Source organism: Phyllobates terribilis, unplaced genomic scaffold (genome assembly GCF_046119375.1).
Source record: "Phyllobates terribilis strain yellow unplaced genomic scaffold, ASM4611937v1 Scaffold_5__5_contigs__length_657084704, whole genome shotgun sequence".
NCBI lineage: Eukaryota > Metazoa > Chordata > Amphibia > Anura > Dendrobatidae > Phyllobates > Phyllobates terribilis.
The window spans coordinates 617,840,936-617,857,649 of NW_027362765.1; the positions used below are offsets into that span (position 1 = coordinate 617,840,936).

The 16,714-nt window shown below is 43.7% G+C and overlaps 1 protein-coding gene across 1 annotated transcript in view; it reads right to left on the reverse strand.

The window, feature by feature from the left end:
* LOC141273764 (protein ELYS-like) overlaps nt 1–16,714 on the reverse strand; it is a 113,995-nt gene that overhangs the window by 86,457 nt on the left and 10,824 nt on the right. The window contains exons 5-8 of the mRNA XM_073686102.1: nt 15,729–15,936; nt 11,414–11,527; nt 11,190–11,271; nt 9,880–10,030 (exon numbers count right to left, since the gene is read on the reverse strand). Coding sequence (XP_073542203.1) covers nt 9,880–10,030; nt 11,190–11,271; nt 11,414–11,527; nt 15,729–15,936 — 555 coding nt within the window. The remainder of the gene's footprint in view (nt 1–9,879; nt 10,031–11,189; nt 11,272–11,413; nt 11,528–15,728; nt 15,937–16,714) is intronic.

Here is a 16,714-nt window from a genome sequence, read left to right on the forward strand (position 1 = left end):
TTCCCGCTTACCCCCTCACCTGACCTCATCTGCACACCTGCTCCTCAACCTCAGATCTATCTATAAACATAAAACAAGCCGGACACTCTCCTTCTCCCAATCCTGGAGCCCCATAATTCACAACTCCCACCAATTCCTCCTCCTATCGCTTCCAACCAACTGCAAACTACCGCAACCTCTCCCAAATAAAACCCGTGCCCCTAACGCCCACCCCCCTGCTCCCTCTCTCTGGAGCACTTTGGAACGCCCACTCTGTCTGCAACAAGCTCTATTTTGTCCACGACCTCTTTACCTCTCAGAGAGGCCCATCTCTCCTTCCTGGGCATCACAGAGACATGGTTGACACACGCCAACACTGTCTCCCCTGCTGCGCTGTGTTATAGTGGGCTCCACTTCACCCACACTCCTCGCCCTGGTAACAGACATGGTGGAGGAGTAGGTCTTTTCCTTTCTACCAACTACACCTTTATCCCTATCCCACCTCTACCCTCCCTTCTTTTGAAGTCCACTCTGTCCGCATCTACTCTCCCTCCAAGTGGCTGTCATACCGACCTGAGAGCCCGGTCACTGCCTTTATTGACCAATTCTCCTCTTGGCTGCTTTACTTTCTCTCTGCTGACATTCCCACAATCAACATGGGTGATTTCAACATCCCCACTGACATTCGCCAGTCAACAGCATCTAAACTCCTGTCGCTTACTTCATCCTTTGGACTTCGTCCTCCTGAGCTACCCACACAGACGGACACACACTAGACCTCACCTTCATCCGACTCTGCTCCCGATCTAACCTCAAAACCTCCCCCTTACCCTTATCTGACCACCATATACTCTCTCATCCCAGTTCTCCTCACCTGCCACCCATGCCCAGCAACTAGCACACCCCCGCAGAAACCTTGCACATCTAGACACTCGTACACTCTCTGACTCTATTCTACCACTGATATCCATATCCTCACTCCACGACACCGTCAACGCCACTGCTTTCTACAATGCCATTCTCACATCAACTATTGACTCGGTCGCCCTCGACACTCATTCCCCACACTCATCCCATCCCTTACCCATCTCTTCAGCCAATCACTAACTTCTGGTACCTTCCCCGCTGCCTTCATGCATTCCACAATCATGCCCATCCTCAAAAAGCCATCCCTCGACCCAACCGCCTTGTCTAGCTACCGCCCTATATCGTTGCTCCCATTTGCCTCCAAAAGCCTTGTGCAACACGTTCACGCTGAACTTTCCTCTCACTTCTCACCTAACCCTCTTCGACAACTAACAATCTGGCTTCCACCCACACCATTCCACCGAAACTGCCCTTATCAAAATTACTAATTACTTACAGCCAAAGCTGACAATTCTGTTCTCCTTCTTGACCTGTCCTCAGCCTTTGACACAGTAGACCACTGCCAGTCCTACTACAGATCCTCTCTTCCTTTGGCATCAAAAATTTGCCCTATCTTGGATCTCCTCATACCTTTTTAACCGCACATTTAGCATCTCCCACGCTACCTCCTCATCCCGCCCCCACTCTGGGAGTCTCTCAAGGCTCTGTCCTAGGACCACTACGCTTCTCAATCTATACCCTTGGCCTGGGACAGCTCAAAATCTCACTGCTTCCAATACCATTTGTACGCTGATGACACCCAGATCTACCTCTCTGGCACAGATGTCACCGCTCTGCTGTCCAGAATTCCAGCATGTCTATCAGCCATATCCTCCTTTTCTCCTCTTGCTTCCTAAAGCTCAATGTGGACAAAACTGAACTCATCTTTCCCCCATCTTGCGTATCTTCCCCACCTGATATTTCTATCACAATAAATGACGCCACACTTTCCCCAGTACCGGCAATCCGCTGCCTCGGAGTAACCCTTGAATCTTCCCTGTCCTTCAAACCCCATATCCAAGCTCTCGCCACCTCTTGTTGCCTGCAGCTCAAAAATTTCCAGAATCCCTCCATCTACTAAACTGGTTGTGCATGCCCTCATCATCTCCCGCCTCGACAACAACAGCATGCTCCTCTGTGGCCTACCTGCTACCACTCTCACACACCTCCAGTCCATCCTCAACTCTGCTGCGTGACTGGTTCATCTCTCGCATCGCTACTCCTCCGCTACCCCCCTTTGCAAATCTCTTCACTGGCCCCCAATTGCGCAGAATATCCAGTTGAAACTACAAACACTGACCTACAAAGCCATCCATAACCTTTCCTCTCTGTACATCTCTGAACTAATCTCCCGATATATTTCCTCACGTAATCTCCAGTCCTCCAAAGGCCACCTCCTCTCCTACACACTAATTCGTTCCTCACCCAATCGCCTCCAAGATTTCTCCCCATCCTATGGAATTCTGTGCCTCAACACGTCTGATTAGCCTCCACATTTGGATCCTTCAGACGGAACCTGAAAACCCATCTCTTCAAACAAGCTTACAGCCTGCCATGACCTTGCTTGCTGCAACCTCAACACCAAAGCTACTGCAACCACCCCCAACCTACTGTCTCCTTCCCCGTTCCTGTAGAATGTCAAGAAATCCCTGCCTATGTGCTTATTATTCCCCTAAATCCCCGCCTCTGTTTAGTTATCATATCCCCCCCTCCCCTGCACATCACAGGGCCCTGTGACAAATATACATATGGATAGAGATATAGATATATATATACATACACACATACATATATTATATATACAGTACAGACCAAACGTTTGGACACACCTTCTCATTTAATGATTTTTATGTATTTTCATAACTATGAAAATTGTACATTCACACTGAAGGCATCAAAACTATGAATTAACACATGTGGAATTATATACTTAACAAAAAAGTGTGAAACAACTGAAAATATGTCCTATATTCTAGGTTCTTCAAAGTAGCCACCTTTTGCTATGATGACTGCTTTGCACACTCTTGGCATTCTCTTGATGAGCTTCAAGAGGTAGTCACCGGAAATGGTTTTCAATTCACAGGTGTGCCCTGTCAGGTTTAATAAGTGGGATTTCTTGCCTTATTAATGGGGTTGGGACCATCAGTTGTGTTGTGCAGAAGTCTGGTGGATACACAGCTGATAGTCCTACTGAATAGACTATTAGAATTTGTATTATGGCAAGAAAAAAGCAGCGAAGAAAAACGAGTGGCCATCATTACTTTAAGAAATGAAGGTCAGTCAGTGCGAAAAATTGGGAAAACTTTGAAAGTGTCCCCAAGTGCAGTTGCAAAAACCATCAAGCGCTACAAAGAAACTGGCTCACATGAGGACTGCCCCAGTAAAGGAAGACCAAGAGTCACCTCTGCTTCTGAGGATCAGTTTATCTGAGTCACCAGCCTCAGAAATCGCATGTTAACAGCAGCTCAGATTAGAGACCAGGTCAATGCCACACAGAGTTCTAGCAGCAGATACATCTCTTCAACAACTGTTAAGAGGAGACTTTGTGCAGCAGGCCTTCATAGTAAAATAGCTGCTAGGAAACCACTGCTAAGGACAGGCAACAAGCAGAAGAGACTTGTTTGGGCTAAAGAACACAAGGAATGGACATTAGACCAGTGGAAATCTGTGCTTGGTCTGAGGAGTCCAAATTTGAGATCTTTGGTTCCAACCACCGTGTCTTTGTGCGACGCAGAAAAGGTGAACGAATGGACTCTACATGCCTGGTTCCCACCGTGAAGCATGGAGGTGGTGTGATGGTGTGGGGGTGCTTTGCTGGTGACACTGTTGGGGATTTATTCAAAATTGAAGGCATACTGAACCAGCATGGCTACCACAGCATCTTGCAGCGACATGCTATTCCATCCGGTTTGCATTTAGTTGGACAATCATTTATTTTGTCAACAGGACAATGACCCCAAACACACCTCCAGGCTGTGTAAGGGCTATTTGACCAAGAAGGAGAGTGATGGGGTGCTACGCCAGATGACCTGGCCTCCACATTCACCAGACCTGAACCCAATCGAGATGGTTTGGGGTGAGCTGGACCGCAGAGTGAAGGCAAAAGGGCCAACAAGTGCTAAGCATCTCTGGGAACTCCTTCAAGATTGTTGGAAGACCATTTCCGGTGACTACCTCTTGAAGCTCATCAAGAGAATGCCAAGAGTGTGCAAAGCAGTCATCAAAGCAAAAGGTGGCTACTTTGAAGAACCTAGAATATAAGACATATTTTCAGTTGTTTCACACTTTTTTGTTAAGTATATAATTCCACATGTGTTAATTTACATACATACACACACAAATATATCTATCCATCAAACTATACACTGTAGCTCACAAATCAGTTATATGGATGTCTGGCACAAAAATACCACTGCTAAGTGCCACATTGCGTAACTGCAGGGCAGTTTGATTAGCACATATGCATATATAGTAGCTCTATACAGCTACTCCACTGACGTCTCAACCTCAGTCACCTTACTGATTTAATAAATGTAACCAGGGCTGTGGAGTCGGTCTCCATTTAGGTGGAGTCGGTATAAAATGGACCGACTCTGAAAATATATAATAAATTGGGTACAGTAGTATAATGCAGGATGTGCTGTAAATGTTTTCCTAAGAATTTGGGAAAGTTATGAAATGTCCTATAAATGTCTGTTCTGTTCCTGATGTAAGGGTCTCTGCTTAGGTGAGATGAATCTGTGCTGCACTTTATGTACACGCTCAGTAGTGAGGCCGTGCTGTGGAGTCGGAGGTTTAGCTTACCATGTTGGATTTACCAATCTGTCGGCGTTGCACCTCTGCCCTCAGCCCTGTGTACTCTGCCGATCTCCTGGCATGAACAAATGTCACATGACCACGGCAGCAATTATGGGATATTTGTATGTTAAGAGACAAGCGGGGAACAGAAGGCTAAAAACAGAAGAGCAACATCATATTGCTTTTTTTCACCATTATTAATTTAGATAGCAACTTGGTCCATTATTAAAGGGAATCTGTCACCCCCTGGCCCTTATCTGACCTCTAATATTGGCATACAGGTGATAGAAATGTAAATGTATACCTACCGCTATGGCCCAGAGTAGAGGTCTAGTTGATTTAAAATGTCTTTTTATTCAATCCGTATACTGATGCTTGGGGTGAAGAAATCCCCGCCTACTTTGTGAATTACAATGTTACCCAACCCCACTCCCCTGCATGTGACGTGCAGTCTCATCTTCCAGGTCCCGCGCACGCTCACCTCACCTTTAAAGGGAATGTGTCACCCCCCTGGGCGATATCAGACCTCTGGGCATAAAGGACTTTAATCAATTCTTTTTTCCATAGGCTTGGTGTCCGGGAGACGCCTAGCAATCCCCGCCTGTGTGCTTATTATTCCTTCAAATCCCCGCCTCTCTGCTTAATTATCATATCCCCCCTCCCCTGCACGTCACAGGGCCCTGTGACAGACCCTGTGACGTGCACTGTGCTCCCTGACTTCCGGGCATGCGCAGAGGGCCGCTCACATAGAGCGCGCTTTGCTTCATCCAGGCCCGTCTACCTGTGCTCTGCGCTGCAGGTTTCTATTGCGCAGGTGCCGGAAAGTGACGGTGACTCCCGGCGCCTGCGCAATAGAACCCTGCAGCACAGTGCACGGAGAGTCGAGGCCGGGATGAAGCAAAGCGCGCTCTATGTGAGCGGCCCTCTGCGCATGCCCGGAAGTCAGGGAGCACAGTGCACCACACAGGGTCCTGTGACATGCAGGGGAGTGGGGGGATATGACAATTAAGCAGAGAGGCGGGGATTTAGGGGAATAATAAGCACATAAGCGGGGTTTGCTTCAAGCCTGTGGAAAAAATAATTAATTAAAGTGCTTTTCTCTGCAATCAGACCTCAGCTATGGGCCATGCAGGTATGTATAGATTAAGGCTGTGTGCCCACTATGCGTTTTTCAAGAGCTTTTGCCGTGGAATTTCCGCAGCGAAAACGCTTAAAAAACGCTTGGTAATATGTGCCCCATGATCCCCAATGATAATCCGCATGTGCTGTGCGGAAATTTCCGCTGCGGATTATCAATGCGGAAAAATACGCAGCATGTCCATTAATTTTGCGGACACGCAGCGTAATTGTAAAATGGTACCTGTAAAAAAAAAGAATTTAAAATAAAAAAATAAAGATTATACTTACCTTCTGATGTCCTCCCGGTCTCCTCAGCGATGCGTGCGGTGTGTTGGGCGGCTCGCGGTGGTGTGAGGACCTGACATGACGTAATTGAGTCATGAGACAGGTCACGCGACCACTGACGTCGGCGGTCGCGTGACCTGTCACATGACTCAATGACGTCATCGCAGGTCCTTCACACCACCACGAGACACAGGGGAAACTGGACACATCAGAGAAGAAGACCACGGGCCATCGGAAGGCAAGTACAATCTTTATTTTTTACTTTTCACCATTCTTATTTTATTCATTTATTTTTATTTTCCTTTTTAACTATTACTTGGTCACACTATATATGCCGGTTGCATGGATTTATATAGTGTGACCAAGTTGTCAAGCACTTTCCAAGTGATGCTAAAATTGCTTTGAAAAGCGCTTAATAACCCGCATGTAGAAATGCATGCAAAAACGCTTGACAATGCTTCTACCTGGCGGGAAAAACGCATGTAAAATCCGCATGCATTTCTGCATCGTGGGCACATAGCCTTACTTTTCTATAACCTGTATGGCCATAGTAGTGGTATGATATCACCCGGGGGGGCCACAGATTCCCTTTAACACGAGTCACACTTTTCTCCCGGTTATGTTTCCAGCAGTGATCTTGTGAGCAGACGCCAGGGAGTCACATAGCTAGGAGAAAAAAAAAGTGCGCCTTGTGTTAAAGGTGATGTGAGCAGGAGCGGGACTTGGAAGACGAGACTGCATGTCACAGGGCAAGGGAGTGGGTGTGGGGGACATTGTAATTCATAAAGTAGGCGGGGATTTCTTCCCGTCCCCCAAGGATCAGTAAACAGATTGAATAAAAAGACATTTCAAACCAACCAGACCTCTAATATGAGGCATACAGGTATGTATAGATTTACATTTCTATCACCTGTATGCCCATATTAGAGGTCTGAAAAGTCCCAGGGGGTGACAGTTTCCCTTTAAGAGGTTGTCCAGCAGTGGTCACCCCCTTTAATTTCATCTAATGCACAGCATCTAGTGCTCTGAAAGAGTAAATCTACTAAACAGCAGAAAAGGTTTAAACATTTAGATTTTTTTTTCATGCTTTTGCGGAATATAGTTACATACAGTTAGGTCCATATATATATTTGGACAGAGACAACATTTTTTCTAATTTTAGTTCTAGACATTACCACAATGAATTTTAAACAAAACAATTCAGATGCAGTTGAAGTTCAGACTTTCAGCTTTCATTTGAGGGTATCCACATTAAAATTGGATGAAGGGTTTAGGAGTTTCAGCTCCTTAACATGTGCCACCCTGTTTTTAAAGGGACCAAAAGTAATTGGACAGATTAAATAATTGTAAATAAAATGTTCATTTCTAGTACTTGGTTGAAAACCCTTTGTTGGCAATGACTGCCTGAAGTCTTGAACTCATGGACATCACCAGACGCTGTGTTTCCTCCTTTTTGATGCTCTGCCAGGCCTTCACTCCGGTGGTTTTCAGTTGCTGTTTGTTTGTGGGCCTTTCTGTCTGAAGTTTAGTCTTTAACCAGTGAAATGCATGCTCAATTGGGTTGAGTTCAGGTGACTAACTTGGCCATTCAAGAATATTCCACTTCTTTGCTTTAATAAACTCCTTGGTTGCTTTGGCTTTATGTTTTGGGTCATTGTCCATCTGTAGTATGAAACGACGACCAATCAGTTTGGCTGCATTTGGCTGGATCTGAGCACACAGTATGGCTCTGAATACATCAGAATTCATTCGGCTACTTCTGTCCTGTGTCACATCATCAATAAACACTAGTGACCCAGTGCCACTGGCAGCCATGCATGCCCAAGCCATCACACTGCCTCCGCCGTGTTTTACAGATGATGCGGTATGCTTTGGATCATGAGCTGTACCACGCCTTCACCATACTTTTCTCTTTCCATCATTCTGGTAGAGGTTGATCTTGGTTTCATCTGTCCAAAGAATGTTCTTCCAGAACTGTGCTGGCTTTTTTAGATGTTTTTAGCAAAGTCCAGTCTAGCCTTTTTATTCTTGATGCTTATGAGTGGCTTGCACCGTGCAGTGAACCCTCTGTATTTACTTTCATGCAGTCTTCTCTTTATGGTAGATTTGGATATTGAAACGCCTACCTCCTGGAGAGTGTTGTTCACTTGGTTGGCTGTTGTGAAGGGGTTTCTCTTCACCATGGAGATTATTCTAAGATCATCCACCACTGTTGTCTTCCGTGGGCGCCCAGGTCTTTTTTGCATTGATGAGTTCACCAGTGCTTTCTTTCTTTCTCAGGATGTACCAAACTGTCGATTTTGCCACTCCTAATATTGTAGCAATTTCTTGGATGTTTTTTTTTCCTGTTTTTGCAGCTTAAGGATGGCTTGTTTCACCTGCATGGAGAGCACCTTTGACCGCATGTTTACTTCACAGCAAAACCTTCCAAATGCAAGCACTACACCTCAAATCAACTCCAGGCCTTTTATCTGCTTAATTGAGAATGACATAACGAAGGGATTGCCCACACCTGTCCATGAAATAGCCTTGGAGTCAATTGTCCAATTACTTTTGGTCCCTTTAAAAACAGGGTGGCACATGTTAAGGAGCTGAAACTCCTAAACCCTTCATCCAATTTTAATGTGGATACCCTCAAATGAAAGCTGAAAGTCTGAACTTCAACTGCATCAGAATTGTTTTGTTTAAAATTCATTGTGGTAATGTCTAGAACCAAAATTAGAAAAATGTCGTCTCTGTCCAAATATATATGGACCTAACTGTAGATTCAATTATGTAGAAAAAAGTACTTCTGGGGATTGAAAACATTCTCTCCTTAACTCAAACTGATGTATAAAACCGTCATGATCAGGTCACTTTGTGCACTGCTTGAGGGATCTGTACGGTACAGCCTCTGCATCGGAGCAGCAGGAGCTCAATTGATATACACAGCCAGGATTCTGATGTGTTCTCACCAGGTTTAGCAGTTCAATCTGATATGCCGATAGTGACAACAGCACACAAAGAATCTGACCAAAAAAAAAGAGCGCTCCCTTTGTCAGACCATCATCAGCACCTCTAATGTGCGCAGCGGTGCCAATGGACTATGGCAACCAAGAGCCCGAAAATGGCCTTTTGGTCTGCCATACAGTACAGTTTAACAGATACTGCCAGAGTCGGGGTTTGATAGGTTGACGGGGATAAATTAGGTAATCCACTGTAGCGATGTGCGTTAACAATATGATCATGAGATTTTATGTTCAAGTTCCCTTAGGGTACTAATATTGTAGTGTAAAAAATATATATATATCCTTTGAAAAACATTCCATATCTCTGATTACTATAATGATATCAACATTTATGCGAAGCTGCATGGTGAACAATGCAAAGTGTATGTATATATGTGTGTTTTATATACACACATACATACACATATATACATACATTTGTAATTTTTTCTATTTCCACCTATAAATACAATTCATTCCACAAAAGACAAGCCCTCATTCAGCTATATCTTCAAAAAATGTGATGGAAAAAAAATATATATTTGTCCTAAAGACCCCAAAATTAAGGGGTTAAAGGGATTTTCCAATTTTTGAAAGTGATCGTATACAATAGCGTGTACAGACAGACCAGGATGGTCCAAATATTTTACATTTGAAGAAACTTAATCTAGTCGGCTTCTGATTAACAATGATGTATGAGATAAGACTTTGTTGTACTCTACATAGTCAAATTTCAGATCAGTTTCTGTATATGCCTTGCAAACATAATAAAAGACATGAAAGAGAAAAATACAGAAAAACAAACCATCATGGAGACCGTCTTCTCTTTCGCTATGAGCATGGAATTTTTCTATAGTCTGACAGCCCAGTAACTTCATGCTGTTTGTTTGACCTCTTAAAAATAGGGTATTCGCTGAAAGATCCAGGTTATACCTTTCCTCACAGTATTCCAAGTTCTGTAAAAAAAAATAAAGAAAGAATAATTGACATATAGATAGATAGATTTATATTATAGGAATAGATATACCTAGTCTAGCCTCTCCCTGCCCCACTCCAGGTGGTTGACAGGTCTGTACCATGTGTGTGTACATAGGAGGAGACCTGTCAAAATCAATCAACTGGAGCGGGCAGGAACAAGTGAGCCAAGGACCATGCCGGATTTGTCAGGTCTATTTCTATAGTCCATGGCTGGCTTTTCAAACAAATTTTTCTCTGAAATGCTGCGGGGTTCCAGTGAAAAGTGTACACGGCTGTAATCGTACAACCACGATGTTTCATGCCGTCTGTAATTCAGGCAGTGTGAATCTAGTGGCAGCTCATCAAGCCTCACATTTGAATCAATTTGAAGCCCTATAGGCTCTGTTTTGGCAGATGGTGCAAAGGGTTAAAACTTAGCCCTACAGATTCTGATTAAGTGCACCTGGATTTCTCTGCATATAGCCAGGCTAGGTGTTCACCTTAGTCAGTCAGCTGGGGAAGACTAAGCAGAGTGGGTTGTGTTGGAGATGTTAGAGAGAGACAAGCCAGAATTCCACTCTGAGAAGAGACTGCACAGGCCATGTGCGCCAAACTGCAAATATGAGTGGTTGCTTTGGACAATAGCAGTTTTGTTTGACCAAACTTGGACTAGCTGAGTCGTGTATGAGTAGCCAAGGTCTATTTTGTTCAGTTAGTGCCTGGACAAGGCTAGGGATTTTGTGTTTATGGTTTTGTTTTCTTTAAAAAATAAAATCCAGTGCCTGTGTAAAAGCCGTCTACTGCCGAGCATGAATCCCTACACAATATATGCAAGGACTTAAACATAACCAAAGACAGCAAGGGACACAGGAGAGATGTAGTGGAAAGTGAACAGTGACCACCAGCTGGAGGTGGGTGAAGATCCTAAAGCAGTCAAATGTGTATACATCCATAATGTAAATAAAGTGGTAACAGAACAAACAATGACAGTGTGAATGTTGTAATAAAACAAAGCTCCTGACCAGAAGTGTCACTCGAGGAGGAGCACTCACCAAGGAAGTAAGGAGGGTTCAGAGCTGTGAGGTGCTCTACAGACAACTTGAGAATGCCCCCTTTACATTACAAACCATACAGAATAAAAATATACAGACATCTTACCTCATACATAATTTGTCCTGATGGTAAACGTTTTCTGTCCCCAAAAGCCAACTGCAGCAAATGAAAGCTTAAATCTCTACCACTATAGTAGAAAAGATTAAAAGGTTATGATGAGAACATAACTGGAGAGCTAAAGAAATGACAACATACAGAACTCTTAATTTTGAAATGTAAAATAATTTGGGGAAAGGATGCAATGTTAGTAATTGGATTTTAACAATTACCTTTGACTTGTTTGAACAGCCCAAAGGTAACAGCAGTTTCGGGGGTCATTCTCAGGTTCTTGAAAAGTGACGGAGAAAACAGGAACTCTGCCCCCTTCAATTTGAACATGGTATCTGAAAAAATATATATATATACACATTAAGTCATTAAAATGTCCTACACAAAGCGACATACAATTATGATTTATCCCAGATGATAACTGCATGCAGAGCTGCTATAATAACACATCACGGCTTCTGGATATCCGGCCTGTACAAACATGATGCAGCCCACCACACTAAGCGCCGGCAAGCACATTTCACACCGGTTAAAGAGAACCTGCCAGCAGATTTTAGTCCTATAAACTAAAGGCATGGCCATAATAGCACGGCGATGCTGATTAATATGATACCTGGTGTGAAGGGATGCGCTCAGTGGCTGCTGATTACTCATCTTATAAAGTTTTCATAAAATGGTGTCTTGTGCTTCAGGACAGGGCGTGGGGGCTGGGTTGTCTTCTGGTTCTCCACCCCTCCACACCAGACTCCTCTATTTCTGGAGCAGGTAACAGATTATTCAGGGACTCGCATACTTTATAAAATTCCACAACGCAGCCATCACTGCATATGCAGCGCCTCTGACGCACACAAGACGTCATTTTCTGAAAACGTCATAAAGGTGAGTATTCAACAGCCACTGAGCGGATCCCTTCACATCAGGTATCAGTAATCAGCACCACAGTGCTATTATCGCCATGCCTTTAATTTAAAGGGCTAAATCCTGCTGACAGGTTCGCTTTAATCATTGTGGTCCGATGTTTGATTGAGTCTGTAGCAAAATATCAAAGTGCTCTACATAGCGCCTGCAGTGAAAATCATTTTTGGTGCTCATTCTGGTTTTTCCAAATTCTCAAAATCATTACATTAAAATGTTCAGATTTTTTAACCCCTTTCTAACATTGTGCGTAATAATACGTCCCTGTGCCCTGGACCTTATGGACCAGGTAAGTGTTATTACTTCTCGGCGATCGCGCCCACACAAGTTGTGCAGCCGCGGTTGCCGGCGGGTGCCAGCTGATACCTGGAACCCAGAGCCAGGAGCAGTGTCCGCACCGCTCCCAGCACTTTAACCCCTTAAATGCTGCGATCGCAGCATTTAGCGAGCGAGCAGAAAAACAAATGCCGCTCTGCTCTTGAATCGGAGACCCAGTGACATCATTGCCATGGTGTGGAAAGAAGGAGAAAGAGCCACAGGTACAAAGAGCCAGGCACCCAAATATTTGTATTACAAAAATATATAACATTTTATTGAACAGAAGTTTGACAAAAAGACATTAGACCACACAAAAAACATTAAAAGCATTTAAAAAAGGAAAGCAAAACCATGTGAGGGCGTAATATCCCACACATGCACCAACAGGTTAACTAGAATAGAAAAATCAGTCATCATTCAAGACATGTGTCATAGTGACCATAAAGAAAGTCATAAATAGCCCAAGATAGAAAAGTACATGATCATAAGGTTCAATAGTGAATGACTATAAAGTGCAGTAGTATATAGAATATTGATACAATACAAGATGCATAAATAGGATCAATCAAAAGAGAGGAGGACATCTAATAATATCGCCTAAACATCCTGATCATAATGTTAATCATAAACCATCTACTATGCAGGCACTCATAGAGTTCAAAAGTATACAGAGTGTAATATAATAACTGTATGCGCTATTAAGAGGTCAAAGTTAGTATACCTGTTGTGGTCACCCACGCGTATCGCTGCCCACTAGCAGCTTCGTCAGGGGTCACATGACTGTCGGCTAAAATATGGAAAACTTATAGCTCTCAAAATATAGTGATGCAAAAAAACAAAAATGTTTTTTAGTGTGTGACAGCTACCAAACATAAAAACCCGATCTAATCACTCACACCGCATGAGGAACGGCGTAAAAAATTAAAACAATTCTTCATCTGCTGCTTTGTTCATTCTGCCTCCCAAAGATCGCAGTATGGCTCGGCTCACATTTATCCTGCGCTCTGTGCTGAGCGCTTACGCTAGGGCTTCCTTGTAAGTATGCGATTCAGAAGGAACCCCCAGCGGAAGATTCCCTGTAATGAGGCAGATGGAGGCACCGTGGACGCCGTCTGGCCTGTGATCCAACATTGTCAGTCTTTTTATTAGGCGTGCATAAAAGTGCTGTCGGGCACAGTTTTGTTAACGACTGAAAAACAGGACACAGCTAAAGAGAGGCCAGACTGAGTCCAGAGTAAGGCCGGTTTCACGCGTCTTGATATTTCCGGTAAAGGAAATACTGGTACCGGAGATAACCGTGTCCGTGTGTACCTGTGTGACATACGTGTGGCAACTGTGTGCCGCATCAGGAGCACACGAACTGGCACCTGGGAATCAGTGGTAAAGTTAACGCTGTTCCCAAGCGCTGGGTGATCAATGCTGCCCTCATCATTATCCCATGCCGATGCATCAGCACGAGCAAGGAACAATGTTGACAGTAGTATTCTGCTTCCGGTGTGTCCTGGTGTAAAAATAAAATTTTACATTCAAATAGCCAAGTCAGGGCCCCTTCCCTTCCGAGCCCCACCATGCCCCTAAACAGTGGTTTTCCCTCACATTTGGGGTATCTGCGTGCTCAGGAGAAAGTGCACAACAAACTTTGGGATCCATTTTATCCTGTTACGCTTGCAAAAATGAAAAAAAAAAAATTGGGTCTAAAGTAGAATGTTCAGTGTTTTCTTCCACATTCCAACAATTCCTATGAAGCACCTGAAGGGTTAATAAATCTATTGAATGTGGTTTTGAGCACCTTGAGGGGTACAATGTTTAGAATGGTGTCCCTTTTGGGTATTTTCGGTCATAAAGGCCCCTCAAGGTCACTTCAAATGTGATGTGGTCCCTAAACAAATAGTTTTGTAAATTTTGTTGTAAAAATGAGAAAACACTGGTCAACTTTTAACCCTTCTAACAAAGAAAAATGTTGGTTTTAAAATTGTGCTGATGTAAAGTAGACATGTGGGAAATGTTATGTATTAACTATTTTGTGTGACACATCTCTCTGATTTAAGGGCATAAAAATTCAAAGTTTGAAAATTGCAAAATTTTCTAAGTTATCGCCAAATTTCGAATTTTTTCACAAATAAACGTAAATCATATCAAATAAATGTTACCACTATCACAAATTGCAATATGTCATGAAAAAAAACAAATCTCAGAATCAGTGGGATCCGTTGAAGCGTTTCAGAGTTATTGCATGAAAGGGAGACTGGTCAGAGTTGTAAAAATTGCGCTGGTGATTAACGTTCAAACAAACTTCGGGGGTAAAGGGGTTAAGCATTTCCCACCTCCCATTGGCTTTCAATGCAACTTGGACAGAATAAAAAAAAATATATATATATAAGTCTTGAAGTTTACCACAAAAAACTGGGAAAATGTATTGACTTGGATATAAGCCTAGGGTGGGAAATGCAGCAGCTACTGGTAAATTTCCCCATCCTGGTGTGCATATCATCCTCATCCCCAATCCTGGTATGCATGGCCCCCCATCAATGCACACATGAAAAAAAATAACACACTTCTACTCACCTTCCCTCTGCTCCAGTGCTGCGTCCTGTTCTTCCAGCAGCTGATGAGCGCATGACGCCACTGCCATGCGCCCTCAGACGCTGAGGTGAGCTGCCGGGATATTCAATTTTCTCCACGCCGGGACTATGGGTGTGGAGTGGAGTGAATATTCATTTTCTTTAATAGCGCAGTGTCAGTCGCAGCAGTCTGTTTCCTGCAGCAGCTCAGCGATACGGTGTGCTCCAATAGCATGCACAGAGGATAACGGAGCCAGTGGCTGCGACTGACAGTGTGCGCTATTAAAGAAAATGAATATTCACTCCTCTCCACCCCCATGGGCGTGGAGAAGAGTGAATATTAATTTTCTTTAGCAGCAGGCACACATGGTAGCTGCAGCAGCCGGCTACCGACTGTGCACCGCTCTTCCGCCGCAACCTCTCCCACCCCACAGCCAGAATGTAAGTATATACTCGAGTATAAGCCGAGGGTTTTTTTTTTTTCAGCATAAAAAAAAATGTGCTGAAAAAGTCAGCTTATACACGAGTATATGCCGTAGCTTTGAAAAAAATCATTATATACACACATTTTAATCAAAGTTATATATTAAATTACTATGTACAATAATGTGTGGCCAGAAAAAAATACCAATTTTCCCTAATAAAACAAGCTTAATACAGCCATGTGAGGGAAAATCTTGAAATGTATCTAAGAATGAAGTAATGCATTTGAATATGGAAAAATAAACAAAACTTTACTTACTCTCGTCTTAAAGTTTTCATGTTCCATAAAGAGAGGTATCCATCAGAGAATCCTACAGCCAGGTGATTAGTTCTAGCTATATAGCTGACTGTGGTGACCATGGCTCCAGAAGGTGCAAGCAGCTGAAGACCTATGTGTCGTCTCTCTCGATTAGCCGCTTTTCGGAGTTTAGGGATTTCTGCAGGTATCCCACTAATGACTTCAAGGTCTATAAATAAATTGACAGAAACAAGCATTTCAACATTAAAAGGGGTTGTCACTAACACCTTCTTAAAACTAAACGTTCAGCCCTGATAAAAAAAACAAACAAAAAAAACAACTTGTACTCGCCTCCCATGCCGGCTCCATTCCAGCGGTGTCAGCACTCGCGGTCCCGGGTCTGTGATGCGGTGGAATGACCTGTGATGCCCGGCGCCCAATCAGTGCTGGCGTCAGAGTCCCGGCCTTCAGACAAACTAAACATGAAGAAGAAATCTGGGATCCTCCATGTTCAGTTTGTACGAAGGCGCAGACTGACGCCAGCACTGATTGGGCGCCGGGCATCACAGGTCATTCCACCGCATCACAGACCCGGGACCGCGAGTGCTGACATCGCTGGAACGGAGCCGGCACGGGATGTGAATATAGGGGTTTTTTTATTGGGGGGCCGAACATTTCGTTTAAGGGGTTGTCCCAGTAGTGGACAACCCCTTTAAGTCTATTTGCCTGTAATTACATAAGCTGTCGTGTTTGTACATGAGGAACAAACATTTGTTACATTTCCTCTCTGATTTTCAGTGGAATAAGTTGTTAAGTAAAGACTAGCTATGATGTCTCCTATACAGACATGAGGGGCTCCTGCTCTCCTGCCCCTATGCAGAACACAGAGAAAAGTAGCATGGCTATAATACAGCAGTACAACCAGCAGTAAGGTGATATAAAACACATTTTAGCTGTGGTTTTTTTTTTTCAGAGGGAATGGCGAGTTTTGGAAAAAAAAATCTCAT